This window comes from Strix uralensis, chromosome Z (genome assembly GCF_047716275.1).
Source record: "Strix uralensis isolate ZFMK-TIS-50842 chromosome Z, bStrUra1, whole genome shotgun sequence".
In the NCBI taxonomy this organism is placed as follows: Eukaryota; Metazoa; Chordata; class Aves; order Strigiformes; family Strigidae; genus Strix; species Strix uralensis.
The window spans coordinates 91268817-91282982 of record NC_134012.1 but is presented as its reverse complement, the minus strand read 5'-3'; the positions used below and the strand labels follow the sequence as shown (position 1 = coordinate 91282982).

Below are 14166 nucleotides of genomic sequence, written 5' to 3'. Positions count from 1 at the left end.
CTGGAAAACCCTTGCTCTTTGTGAGGGTCCATTGCCGAGCTTTAGGTCTTTTAGATTTTTTTTAGAATTCTTACTAGTATTCTCAACAGGATGCAATCTTCGTAGTGGAGTGCAAAAAATGTTAGTGTTTATGTGTATTGGGCATGCAAGCCTTATGTTACCTTGCCTTAACGTTATCGGTGTTGACTGAAAAGCTGGCTGTGGAAGGTCTACTGTGGAAATACTATATTGTCTTGCTGAGGCCATAAACCAAAGACAGGTGCCAATAAACTAATTCATGTGTGCATGGGGGGTCTCAATTTTCTTCCAACAGGCTCTGGTGTGGATGATCCTGTGGGTGAAGTGTCCATACAGATTGACCTGTATACCCACCCAGGAACTGGTGAACACAAGGTCACAGTGAAAGGTATGGTGAAACGTCTTAATGCTCAGGCTCTGTGACTGTATCAAGGCAAATCTCCCGTTGGCAGTCATTATATTTCTGTGTTAGCTCATGGGATGTGAATCCAGAATTGTTTTCTCTGTTTCCTGTCAGGAACATGTAGAGAAACAGCAAATGAACTTGTCCAGTCGGTGACATGGCAATGTACAGTCCTGTTGTTTATTGGCAACAATATATGAAGTAAACAAAAATCAGATGATGGCTTTCACCAGGCACCACAGTTTAGCCTGTGCTGCAGAGAACAGGGCAGCATGACAGGGTGATGTTGCAAAATTGCTCAATGTAAACAGAGAGATTGCAGAGCCAATAAGAGTTGAGAGGCTCCTCTCCCCTGTCCTGAAGGCCATGTTGATCCCTGAAGAGCTGATCTGAAAATAACCAAAGCAGTGATTCATCCCATCCATCTCTTCCTCCTTCGTCTCCTTTGCTTGAAAACAGCATATTTAACTACTTTAATTTCCTCTAAAGATTTATATAACCAGCTCTTCAGGCCTCTCTTCTGGCTAAATCTACACTGCAATGCAAAAACTGATTTTCAGAGCTATTTCCTGTGCTTCAGTTTGTTCCCCACAGTGACCTGAGAGGGAATGAGAATTAAAGAGCTAATAATTCTGGGTTCTGGAACCACCCACAGCTTGTAGGCTATGTTTGTCTTACCTGCAGTCTCATTTTCCTTTTCAACAAAGACCTTAATATCAACACCCAGAATGCCCCTTTTTTTTCTCATCCTACACGTAAGGTAGACGTAAGCTCTGAACTGGCAGGGCAGCCTGCCCGGAGCTGCAGGAATGCCTGTTTTTTTGGACTAATTTCTTGACTATGCATGCAATGAAAGCTGAGTGCTGTCCCAAGCATTAAATTCCCTTCACAGAACTTAAACTAGAGCAAAAAAGCATATCTTTATATTACAAAACATCCTTCCCATGTGTGTTGGGACACTGGTGTATTTTGGGTTGGGCTTTATCCTCTGAAACAAGAAACTAAAAGCAGAGCAGAATGGTGTCCAGAGCAATCAGAACAAATGAGTATTTACTGTAAATCAGGTTGTGACTGTCTTTTCCAGTTGTGGCAGCCAATGAACTGAAGTGGCAAACGTCTGGCATGTTCCGTCCATTTGTTGAAATCACCATGATTGGGCCCCATCAGAGTGACAAGAAGAGGAAGTTCACAACTAAGTCAAAGAGCAACAACTGGGCTCCCAAATACAATGAAACCTTTCACTTGTAAGTGTGAAAAATAGCCTGTGGATCTGACAAGTGCAGATGCAGAGGACAGATAGGGTTTTCCAGGGTCCACGAACAGCCTGCTCAGGGCCCAAAAGAGTACGTGAACTGGTAGCTTGGCCCAGTCTTTGGTGTCTTGCAGGAGAAGCTACATTATGGGAGTGTTTGTTGTGGGTGGGATCCTGAGGTCTTGTTCTATACCAGCAGTGTCCTTTGACTACATTCTGATACACGTTCTGTGTCCTGTGAACATATTTCACTGTGCTCCATCATTCTAATAAACTTTGTATCTTTTATTGGTAGAGTTGAGGCTAGAAGTTTGTTACATATTTTTAGTTCTTTTAATCTTAATGTTTGTTTTTATCCAAACTTGACCTGTGGGACATGCTTTCTGAACTTGTTTCCAAGGATACAGCCCTTGGAACTGGTTAAGTTGCACTGCTAAAATTGCAGTCTTTCTCAACACTGAGTATTGATCTTTTCTTATTTGGCTTTTATTATTACAAAGGCATCTACCTTCTTGAAAGGCTCAACAAAGGGAGCTGCAGACTAGTGCTCACCCAGTTGCACAGTAAGAATGAGAGAAGAGATGACCAGCAAACCAGATGTAAACATCTTAGGGGAGAGGCACTGTCCATATAATTTTTCTTTGATGTGAGGAAAAGCAGGCTTCCTCTAAATGAAGAAATTTTGTCCCACTTTTTTTTTATTCTTTTAATTTTAGAAACATCAGAAAGGCTGGGGATGTATTTTTATTAGCTTTTGCTTTAATGGAAGGTTCTGAATCTTTAACAAAGACTTCATCTAATTAAAATATTAATTATTGAAATGAAGCAACCCTTAACAGAAGCAGAAATGTTTAAAGTCATCTGAGTTGAAAACCTATTAGCATGGCTTTAATGTTCCCAGCTCCTCTCATTTCGCAGGTTAACAAACACACACACACACACACACACACACACACACAGATGCAAAGGCAACTTGATAAGGGTTGTTAGTTTTTTCTTTTCAGTAGCCAGCTTGTCTTTATCAGCTGCAAATCAGCGAAGTGCCCATATGCCATAGGTTTAACTTCTCCCTCTCTGACCAGGCTTTTCTGTAGAAATGATTTTTCTGTGGCTCACCAAAGCACTCTAGTCAGCTGCTGACACCTTTATTTTGCAGAGATTTTATACGTTCTGAGGAACTGTAAGTAAACTTGTGTGTGTTTTTCAGCATACTGGGGAATGAAGATGGCCCTGATGCCTACGAGCTCCAAGTCTGTGTGAAGGATTACTGCTTTGCTCGGGAGGACCGGGTACTGGGGATAGCAGTGATGCAGCTCAGGGACATAGCAGACAAAGGAAGCTGTGCTTGCTGGTGCCCCCTCGGGCGCAGGATTCACATGGATGAGACTGGACTTACAGTCCTGAGGATTCTCTCTCAGAGAGCCAATGATGAAGTTGCCAGAGAATTTGTAAAGTTGAAATCTGAGTCCCGCTCCACGGAGGAAGGCACCTGAGCTCAGCTGTGTAATGTTCCCTTTTCTCTTCTGCCTTGTGCCAATATGTGGAAGTGTTCAACAATTCTCTTTTATTAATTACAAAAGCTTTTTTCCTGTTGTCTTTGTCAGCTCCAGTAGCGCACGTGTGCTGTACAGGAAACAAATCCATCAATCTGATGTGAATTATTTATTTTTTAGTAGCTGGGTAAGACACCATAGAGAATGAGACAATCTCTTCTTATTTAAGATGCAAATTCTGCTTTGTGTATATAAATTATGCTGGGTTTTGTTGATATGCAGCACTGTGATTTTATCCTCTCAAGTTGGCAGATGTTAAAAAGGTTCTACATAATCACACTATGATACAAACACACAACTGTGTAGAAATTGGGAGAAGAAGAATGATTTGGGGGTTTGGCAAAGCACAGTTATTTCTCATTGAATTCATGTACTGTGGAGTACCAGGGGATGTTCTGACACAGATTATACCAATGTCCCGATGTGATATGCAGACTCCTCAATGTCTGCTTAAAAAAGAAGTTGCAAATTGCTCTGAAGAGGCACACCAAATGAATGTACGACCATGGATGTGCTGCTCTGAGCATGGGTGAGACCAGTGGGACAAGTGCAGAGAGGCCTAAGATTTCATAGCCAAAAGCTGCAAAGGCAACACACCGGGAGCAGACTGCAACTGCCCTGCCGTTATAATTAGGTGGTGTGCCTCGGAGAATATAAATCCCCACGTGCTGCTGGGAATCCTGCATCACCATGGGGGTGCTGTAAGCTGCTGAACTCCGCAAGTCACACTTTGGCTACCGTGACTGACACGGTAAAGAAGGGAACAATGTTAGAGCCATGACAAATAGCATGGCTGCTATATATATTCTTTTGTTAGTTTCTTGACATAGGGTTGGATAATTTAATACTTGCAGGCTTTCTGTAGCATTTTGTTACCCTGGAGTAGCTGAGACCATTCCTCACTATGAACCCAGAAATGATGGCTTGCTTGGGAGAGAGCACCACATCTCCCCTCTGCAAGCATTCAGTCTGGAGTGCTGGTCAGGGGGCAGCAGGTCCATTTGGTTCTGCTCTTGAAGTCACTGTTGGCCGTGCGGCAGTTGATCCACGCTGATTGTCATTAATCTGTGATTTAACGATACCATTGAAAATATTTTTGCACTGTCTTAAAGAAGCATCCTGGTTTTGTTTTCTTGTGAAACAAAACACTGTCCTGAGCAAAGTGATTGCAGGGAGGTCAGAATTTCTGACTGAAAATTCTTAAGCTGGAAGGTCTGGAGTAGTGACTGCACCTGAGCTATGTTTGTTGGAGGGTATTTATTGTTTTGGGGATTTTTTCGCTCTTTCCTGATGCCCTTGTGCTCTGGAAAGTGCAGCTGGAACAAGCCAGTCCTTGCCCATAAAGTACTGTAATACTGTCAATAAATTCAAGGACTGCATATTGAATTACTCTTTCTTTTTTCTATTTTCTCTGTCACTTGTACAGCTGTGTGATACAACTCCTGTATTTCATGGGCCTGCTCTTAGGGTTCTGAGACGGCACATCTGCTTTGTTCTTGTCCATGGTGTATTATAATAATGCTCTTCAAAACTCCACGCTATTTGTCATGATTTTGAATCATTGTACGTGCCATTGTTATGAGAACTGTTAGTACAGTCTTTAATAAACCCTTTTAGCAGCATTTGGAGTCGTCTGTTGAAGTGTAACTAATTGGGTTTGCTAAATCACGTAAGGCAGAATAGCTACTGCATCTTTGCAAATCACTCTTGTTTAGTACATAGATATTTCTTTGGTGCTGTAGATGCCCAGCAAGGGGTATGAGTCAGACAATTCCCCCCTCCTCCATGGTGCCTCCATCTTTGACATCTTTGCCTGAACTTCTTGGCTTCTGATAACACACTGAGACATCACAGAAGAGCGTAGAGAATAACTTCATTTTTTTTTCTCCTATCTGGCCTTTAAGTCAAGTTTCCTTTGTACTCAGGCAGCCTCCTGAAGGTGCTGAATGGAAAGACTCAGGAAGGCAGTAAGATACTTTACAGATAATGTGAAGAAAAACAATTATATACCAAACTTGATTCATAGTTTTCAGTCTGATATGAGCATCAATACTCTGTAGATGGTATTGACAAGAGATGAGAGAATAAATCTTTTTGATGTCAAGTAAACTACTCCCCCCTCCTCATTTTTGGGGGATGCTGCCAATTTCCAGCAGACAAACTCAAATAACTCAGACACTCATATTTCATGATAATGCAGGTCTCTGAAATTTTGTGATCTGAGTTGCCGTGTTTTCCTTAGGTAACATATGCTCATTGATGCGAGTAACTGGGCTAACTCACAGTCCAGCTTGTAGCTGTAGTTCTGTTTCTGGCTTCCTCGTGGGGAAGCCACTGAGTTTGATGGCATATCCCATGTGATGTGTTGTTTAAAGCACGACTTTAAAGCCCCACCTCAGTACCAAGTTAGATGGTACACAGGTTTTCCACTCAACAGTATGCTCGCTTGTCATTGCTTCAGCAAGGGCTGCAGTGGAGAGAAACCAATGAATCAAAGTTCAAAGAAAAAGCACTGTCTAACCTTGGGGAAGAGGCGTGTGCAGGACCAAAGGTCTGGCTGTTATTAACAGAGCCAGGCAAGGCTCCTGAATATATTGTTCATCCACCAGTCAAGTGCTTCTCCTGAAAACCAAGTTCATGAACTTTTTAATCACAGAATCAATTTCCATAAATGTTGCTTTGTAACTTGTTTGTCTAAAACCATCTGCCCATCTTGCCTCATTTCTTGGGTTTACACTCATTGTAACACTTTCAAATTTTCTTTCCTGCCTAAAAAATCTTGCAGACTCAAGCTACAAACACTCGGACTTTTTCTTGCACCTGTGGCAACAATATTGTGCTGTGCATATGGCTTTCTTCACTCTGTCTGAACACTCCTCAAAATGACAGCTGGATATAGGATATACACTGTGTATGTCAAACATATATACCTATATAATAACAAATATGTTAAATGAATAAATAGAATACATATTTTATAAATATATATATATGCTGGTGTACCTGGCGTGAAAATGGCTATCCTGAGTTGGAAAAGGTTGTTCCAAAAGCATCATGGCAAAGATGACAAGCAGCAGGGAGTGGTGAGTTGCCTGCTGTCCCACCAGGAGGAGTGGAGCAACACTCACTTAAGGTGGGACAGGAGAGAGGTGAGAGATGAGCTGGATGCTGGAGGCAGGCAGGTGAATTCTGCTGATGGTCTGACTGTTCTTGCCCAGGGGCTTTCTGTGCGGTCTGTGGAATGTCGTGGTTTGAGCTCAGAGGGCAACTGAGCACCACGCAGCTGTTCACTCATCCCTTCCCCCTCAGCGCTGGTAAGGAGAAAAGGAATCAAAAGGCTCAGGAATTGACATAAGGACAGGGAGGGGTGTCTCACCCATTATGGTCATGAGCAAAAGACAGACTCTGTAGGGGAAGAAAAAAAGAGCATCACTAATTCAAACACTAACAACAGCAACACTTAACAGACAGAGTGGGACAGTGAGAAGCATTACCACATCTTAAAAACACCTCCCCTCACCCTTCCCTTCTTCCCAGGCTCAGCTTTGCTCCTGATCTCTCTACCTCCTTCCCACAGTGCCACAGGAGGGTAGGGGATGGGGGGTGCAGTCAGTTCACCATTTCTTCTTCCTCTGGAGGACGGGGGGACAAGACACTCCTCACACTCCTCCCCTGCTCCACGTGTCTCCCCTCTCATGGCAGACAGTCCTCCACGAGTTTTCTCTGTCATGAGTCCTCCCCACAGGATGCTGCCTTTCCTGTGCTGCTCTGGTGTGAGTCACCCCCCCGTATTGCCGTCCTCCCAGTGCTGAACTGCAGCAGCGGGGGCTGCTTCTCCCCGCAGAGTCCTGGCCTCCTCTAAGCGCAGCCACCTGCTCCGGTGTGGGTTCCTCCACAGGCCACAGGTCGGCCTCTGCTCTACCCTGGACAGGGTGGCCCTGTCATCTCACCGTGGGATACAGGAGGGGTCTCTGCTCCAGCATACCTCCCCCCCTTTCTTCCAATGACCTCGGTGTTCACAAAGGTGTCCTTCTCCTAACGCTTCCTCACAAGTCCCAATCCCCTCTCAGGTTTCGCTGATTAAATACATTATTGCAGAGGTGCAACTAGTATCGCTAATTGGCTCTGCCTTGGCCAGAGTTAGGTCCAGCTTGGAGCTGGGGGAGCTTTGAGAAGCTTCTCACAGGGGCCATCGCTGTAGCCTACTCCCCCGCTATCAAAAACCCCACCACACAAACCCAGCACAAGGAAGAGCAAAGTGGTTTAGACCAAGAGTCCATCTCATGCAAATCTTGCCTCCAAGAATGGTTACAAGCAGCTGTCCGGAGAAGAGTAAGAACAAGTTAAACCAATGATGCTTCCTTCTGATGCACTTTATGGTGCTGGTAATTTTTAACACAGGGGATGTTCCTGACTCCATTTCTCTTTAGTAACCTTCTAAGCCTCCTTGAGCCCCTGAAAAGGAGTTCCGTGGATTTATAAGTTGTTGCATGAAGACCTATCTTTTTTTGTTTTGAACCTGGTTCCAACTAATTTCATTTTCTGCCCTCCATTCTTTTGTTCGGAAAGAAGCTAAAGTGCTGGTCCTATCCACCCCTTCCTGGACAATGGAGATGCTGTAGACCTCTGTCATATCCCACTCTATCCATTGCTCTTTGAGGCTGCGGTGTCCCAATTTATTAATTTACCCAAAACCTTTGATAATCTTTGCTCTTCTTTGAACCTTTTCCATTTATATGGATCATTTCTGAGCTGTGAGGATCAGGAATATAAGGATCAGAACAGCATCCAGCATTCAAAATGTGGACAAGCTTCCAGGAGGAAGCCTTTTCAAGGTAACAGTTTGCTCCTAATCTTAAGAGCAATAGTGAAGAGTTCAAAAAATACTTCCCAGCTGCCAGCAGAAGATACGGGCAGGCTGCTGGGAGGAGCAGGGAGCAGAGCACTGCCAGATCCCCCAGGTGACAGGGAAACCTTTTGTAGGAAACCAAAAAGGGAAGTTAAAGAGGTTGCTGCAACTTGGGAAGTCAGCGTTACTCAGCGCAAACCTGAGAAAGAAGCCACCCTGCTGAGATTTGGTGGATGGTAGAGAGCTGTTAACAATCCTTTTATTTCTAGCCTTTATTTGAAAATAAGAGAGAATTTTCTAAGAACAGAGAGAAAGACAGCCTAGCTTTTGGACTTAACAGACCTTTTGATCTTTGGGAAATTCCCTTCTAAAGCTGTGGCCATCTCTGGGCTGTGACACCATGAGAAAAATAAGTTGGGGGAGTGAGTTAGCAGGACTCGAAGCGATGGCATGTGCTTATGAGCACGTGATGGGGATAAAAGGGCCTTACGGGAGAGGACATTGTGTTTCCGAGTATGTGATGAGAGAGAGAGCAGAGACACAAGGGCAGATGTGGGGAGGGAATTTATCAGTCTTCCTGGAAGAGATTAGCAAATTGATGGATGGAGACAAGAAGACAAGCTGGAGAATGGGAGGGTTTGGGAAGTGATTAGGACAGACTGAGAAAGCAGCTGCCACTTCAGGCATGGGATTCAGTTTCCCTGCTTCTGGGCAGCAAGCAGGGAGGGAGGAGGCAGCACAGTGGCAACAGAGGAGGTCAGGCTGCTCGTGGGATTTCCTCCAGACATGTCATCTTCCTCCTTTTCTGCTCTTATGCTCTCATTTCCTCCCTTCTAGAGAAAACTCTGGACATAGGCCTGTGAACATGTGCAGTACAGCTAATGAGGCTGGTGGTATTACCTAGGGCTTGGGGGAACACACACTGTGGGTCTGAGCTCTCCCTGAGGTTTGCAGGATAATTCCCCAAACTACTCTTTAAACCAGGAGTGTGGACACCTGAGGATTTTTTTCAGGACCTCAGTTCTCTGATACTTAAAACTGTCTTCTCAGTTGCTGCCTGTGATTTATGGCCAATCTAGAAATACTTGTTCTTGCACCACAGTGTTGTTTAACATGGTGAGGTCTCTTTAGTAGCTCCTGATGCTTGGGTAACATTGCCAGCTCCTCTAAGCTTTGTTCTGCTAAACTGGGCAAGAGCTAGGTTTCATCTTGTAAGCAGAGCTCTCCATTTCCAGTCATATGTGCCTAATTCCTTTGCATCTGCCCTAAAGTACAGCCTTTCTAGCATCACATTTCTCTAGCTTTAAGAATAATTTCTCATTATCAGTCCCTGCCTTTCTGGGCTTTTCATATTTCTCAGCCCATTTCCATTATGTCACCTCATAGTCCTTTCACTAACCCCAGTCTCCTCTGATTTCACCAAGAGTTCCCATCTGATGTTGTGTTCAACTTTTTTCTGAGTCCAACTAGATTTGAGCTGCCAGATTTGTCCCTAGAATTAGGTTTGCCCAGCTGCGCCCTGTGGTAAGATTCAGCTAGTTTGTGAATGACACTGAATGCCTCTCACTGTCATGCGTTTAGCCCTGCAAGCGACCACGGCTCCCAAGTCATCTCAGAAGCAATGGAGCCAGCTTACAGAAATACACGCCTTTGACAGGTTAGAGCTAGGAAATCATTTATCAGAGCCAGGGTCAAGTCGGTCCTGCACATTCTAACTTTGACAAACCCACATTGCCTTTTGTCTCAATTTCCATCCTTTCTTTTGTTATTCTTTCCTTCAAGACTTCTTCTAAAGCCTTGCGTGCTGTTCCAGTCAGCCTAAGAAGGTGGAAGTCACTTGGATATGTTACATATTTTGCATGTTATTCTCCAGTCATATAACCTTCACACATCATTGCTGCCAAGCCTTCAGTTCCACATTTTGGTGTTATCAGAAGGGTAGTGTGGAAGTGATCCTTCCCTGGGGATCAGAGGAGTTTGAGCCCTCTGAACTTTTAGTGACTCTAGTGCAGCATTTTCTGATTCCTCGTTTTCTGTTTCAGACCGTTTCTTTCTCTATGGGCAGTCCCTCTGAGGTCAAGTTCTTCTTTTGTGGGATTTTTTCTGTCTGCCTGTCCTTGACCACCTTCCTCCTGAAAGAGAGCATATGACAGAAAGGACCCCAGCATCCCTCTGAAGCCTGTCCCTCAGTCACTCATGACCACGAAACAGGCTTTAGACACAGCAGAGTCCTCAGGAACATACCTTCTGCCCCCCTTAGACCAGAATGCCAAGGAAATCCTCAGGTGTCACAACAGCAACCACAAAATCTCAAGAAACATGATGAGCTACAAGGAGAGAGCAAGCCAGAACCACAGCACTGCAACCACCTGAGCAAATTCCTTACTCCCAAATGTGTCCCAAGTCAAATATAGTCAGAAGAGCAGGAACGTGAAGGTGCCCCTCTAATCCCAGACCCTGGTGACGTCTGTCAGTTTGACCTGGAGACCTCCATACCCACAATCCTGCTTAACACAGCAAAAGCAAGATTGTGAGATGCTTGCATTGATTTCTTAGCACATTTTGTGCGTGGCAAAATACACTGAAAATTAAAGCAGTTGTGCATTAGGAAAGAGCAATGATAATTTCTGGCAGTCTGCAGGTGACAAGCAGAAGTCTGGAAGTATAACGTTAGTTATTTCAGTACAATATAAAGCTATGTGATAAATAATGTAAACATATTGAAAGTTCAAGGAGTATCAGATAAGATTCAGAGTGCTTGGAGACTAAAGTTTTTATTTGGAGATACTCATCTCGCCCTCAAGCACTCAGGATGACAGCAGGCCTGCAGCACTCACCACAAACCATGTCAGAGGCTTCTTCCAGCCCAGTAATGATTTCACTTTGAGACCAAAACACTAGCTTCAAGATCTGCCATGACAAAGTACATAGTGCTCTATGCTCTCTATGTGCCTCAGAGAACCTTTATATTTTCTCTGTTCCCTTGGCAAGATTAACTCAGATGAACTTTGACCAGTTCTTATTTATCTTTACTTGATTTTCAATACCCATGGGGATTTTTGTTGTTGTTTCAGTAATTAGAAACCCTTTACTTAACCTTGCATTTAAACTGCAGATAACTATTCACTGGACAATAGTGCTTTTACGAGTTGGTCTTTTTAGTATTTTACTGCTTATTGGAACCAAACTCAGAATAACACCTCCTTTTATCATCTTTGTGACTATGTGGTGACAAAACCTGTCAGTTGTCACATCTGGTAGTGCCATTATTAATAGCAGCTATTCACCAACTGCTGAGATGCTAATTTCCTGAAATGACAACTGTCAGCCAAAAGGTTTTCCATCTATTGGCTATAATTCGATAATGTGAGAATATCAACCCTGTGAACAAACCTGTGGGGAGGTACATTTGAGTTATGTGAATTTTGAAAAAGAAGCAGTACTCACAGTGCCTGCTGTGCATCTTTCTCTCCCCTCACCTGGTCCCTGAGATCATCTTGCCCAAGACTCCCTCTTATTACCCACTGGTGTTTGGCAAACTGAGGAAGATAAACCCTGTCTGTCAGCATCTTCAGAAGCAGCAAATACAATTTGTTGTGGTTTACCTCCTTCTGAATCACAGCTAGAGGTACAGAGATGGCAGTCTGCAGGTCAGTCACTTTGGCAGCTGCAAGAGGTGATGAAGTCAAAAAGCCTCCTTTAATTTAAGTTGCTGCTAAACATGGTTGGTTTATCCTTCTCTTGAGCACAGCAGTTTGTCAGGCTGTAGATCCTTATTTGGAATTATTTTCATGTGGCTGGAGTGAAGCCTAGGTCAAGTCATCTGTTTCATTAAAGGAGGAAGTTTCTGAGGATGACCATCGCGGATGCAATAAACCCACACAATAGCGACCAAGGTTTTCTCTCAAAGCTTGGCAGCAGCAACAGCTTATTCCCTTGTGGGGGGTGGAGTTTGAAGACACAAATACCCTCCGTGTTTCAGGAAAGTTTCTCATTCAACTTTGAAACATTTTTCAACAAAACCACCCACCCTCTCACAGACACCCTCATCTTCCACATGCTGCATACGTGAAGTCTTTGTGCATTTTCTTCCTTGCCCCTCTTCACCCCATTGGAAGTAGCAAACCAGACATCAGTAAAAGTTGGAGACCACAGTCAGTGCTGGATGTGAAGCTATTGTATTACAGCTGATTTCTCCAAACCACTCTTATTTAATCTGATAATGCTGCATGAGCAATCCCTCCATGTTTTTCTGCAGGGGGAGCTTATAGTCCAGTCTCTTCATTGGAACCACAAAAAAAACGACTGAAGAACATCTGGTTCTTTCAGCTGGAGTCCAAATTAACTAAACTCCTTCCATTATTCCCCAAATGGAGGAGATGCAAAAGCTTCAGTCACCCAACAAGTGCTGCATGCTATCAATTCCGTTCTCTGAAAGTGACAAGTTATGAAGGAAATGAAAGCAAAACCTCTGCCAGAGGAAGTTTTGCTTCACAGATTTGTAGGGCAGTGCCATTTCTTTTCTTTGGGACCACTCTTGAAAAAAGGAGAAACATCAGGGTGACAACTCCAGGGTGACAAGCCAAGCCTCTTCCACTGGGCGACTCACAAGCTCACACATTAAATCCGGTTTCTACGTTTCTGTGCCAGCAGAAGCAAGGATTTCTATGGTTGTGAGCCAGTGGGTACAAGACATGGCTCCCAACAGTCACCTGATAATTGGCGTCATGGTATTCGGTGATCACCACCTCCCCCTCAGTCTGTTTTGGGCACTTTCACAATAAAAAGACACCTCTGTAAGCAATATACAACCCTTAAACTTCACAGATGTAGTGATGCCAGCAAATGCTTTTCTCCACTAAAAATAACAGCCAACAAAATGGAGGCTGATACATTTTGCATGGGAAGTCTTTTTCTTCTCTGTCCTTGACAAGGCATTTACTGGCTTGACTGGGGTTGTCTAGCTGCAGGTTTACCAGAAAAACATTAGTTGCTGAAATGAACCCACATGGACCCAATCAGCTTGGAATTAGGTCCAGAACAAAGAAATGCCAGATAACAAATCATTATCAGGTCGTATGTTTCAGTACTTCAGAAGTCTCCTAGAAGGATCAGACAGCATTGCCCCCTCTCCATCCCACTGAACAGCTGGTTAGAAATAAGCTAAAACTAAATATATCTATTTATAGGCTCCCACCTCTCCCATGAAGCACCAGAGAATGATCTAGTCCCTCCTCCATGGGTTATGGGTAGCACAAAGCTTCCCTTTTCTTACATGTCTGGTTGGTACATATTGTTCAGATGTTCAATATCATACTGGTTAATGGATTTGGGATGAAGCAGAAGTATTCTTTCAGATCATGTTGACTTGTGCTGCAGACAGTTTCCACCCAGCTCTTCACAGTTTCAGATAACTTTCCAAGCTCCTTTGGCATCTCTGTCCCAAGTAATTGTATGAAAGGGCCTTGCTTGATGGAGGCCTCTCAATTAATCCTGTTACCTGCTTGTTGTAAATAGGAGGTCAGCTCTCTGAGGACTGAGATATTTTTGTCTATTAGTGGTTTCAGTTCTTAAGACCTTCTGTTCTCCACCTAGTCAGTTCCTCAGAGCATCTGATCTGACTATATAGCTCTGTAGAATAGGAATCTTAGGCAGAAATATTTTTTTTCCTATTAAAAACAAGTCCTCTGTATCTTCAGGAATTTCTTTCCATATGACTAACATTGCAAATAACGAAGAAAATGCAACACCTAGTTCTAGCACAATCAAAAAAAGAACATAGTTAGTTTATCTCTGTAGCAGAAACAATGCTGGAGGACTTGTGTTGCTTTTGGTTAGATTTGCTAGCCAGACTACACAGGTCTCTGTGGCCATTATGGCTCTAAAGCCCCCCACGTTTGTCATTTGCATTGGAGCAGGCATTTTGCAACTATGTAATGGACCATTTCGCAGTACTATAAACACTGCAAAACACTTATATAGGGTATTCAGTGAAGATAAACTAATTTCTTGTCAACGGTGTGAAAGCAAACCTCCTTTTCTCTACAGCACAGCAGCACAAGCAGATTTCCCAGATACCTGCCACACCAGT

General features: G+C 43.7%; 1 protein-coding gene across 2 annotated transcripts in view; it reads left to right on the top strand.

The window, feature by feature from the left end:
* The window catches only part of UNC13B (unc-13 homolog B), a 220177-nt gene extending 215329 nt beyond the window's left edge, over window positions 1-4848 (top strand). For both annotated transcript variants that reach the window (XM_074856071.1, XM_074856070.1), the window contains 3 exons: window positions 314-406; window positions 1506-1665; window positions 2881-4848. In XM_074856071.1, the coding sequence (XP_074712172.1) occupies window positions 314-406; window positions 1506-1665; window positions 2881-3166 (539 nt within the window). In that variant the 3' untranslated portion in view covers window positions 3167-4848. The remainder of the gene's footprint in view (window positions 1-313; window positions 407-1505; window positions 1666-2880) is intronic.
* The last annotated feature ends 9318 nt before the right edge of the window (window positions 4849-14166 follow it).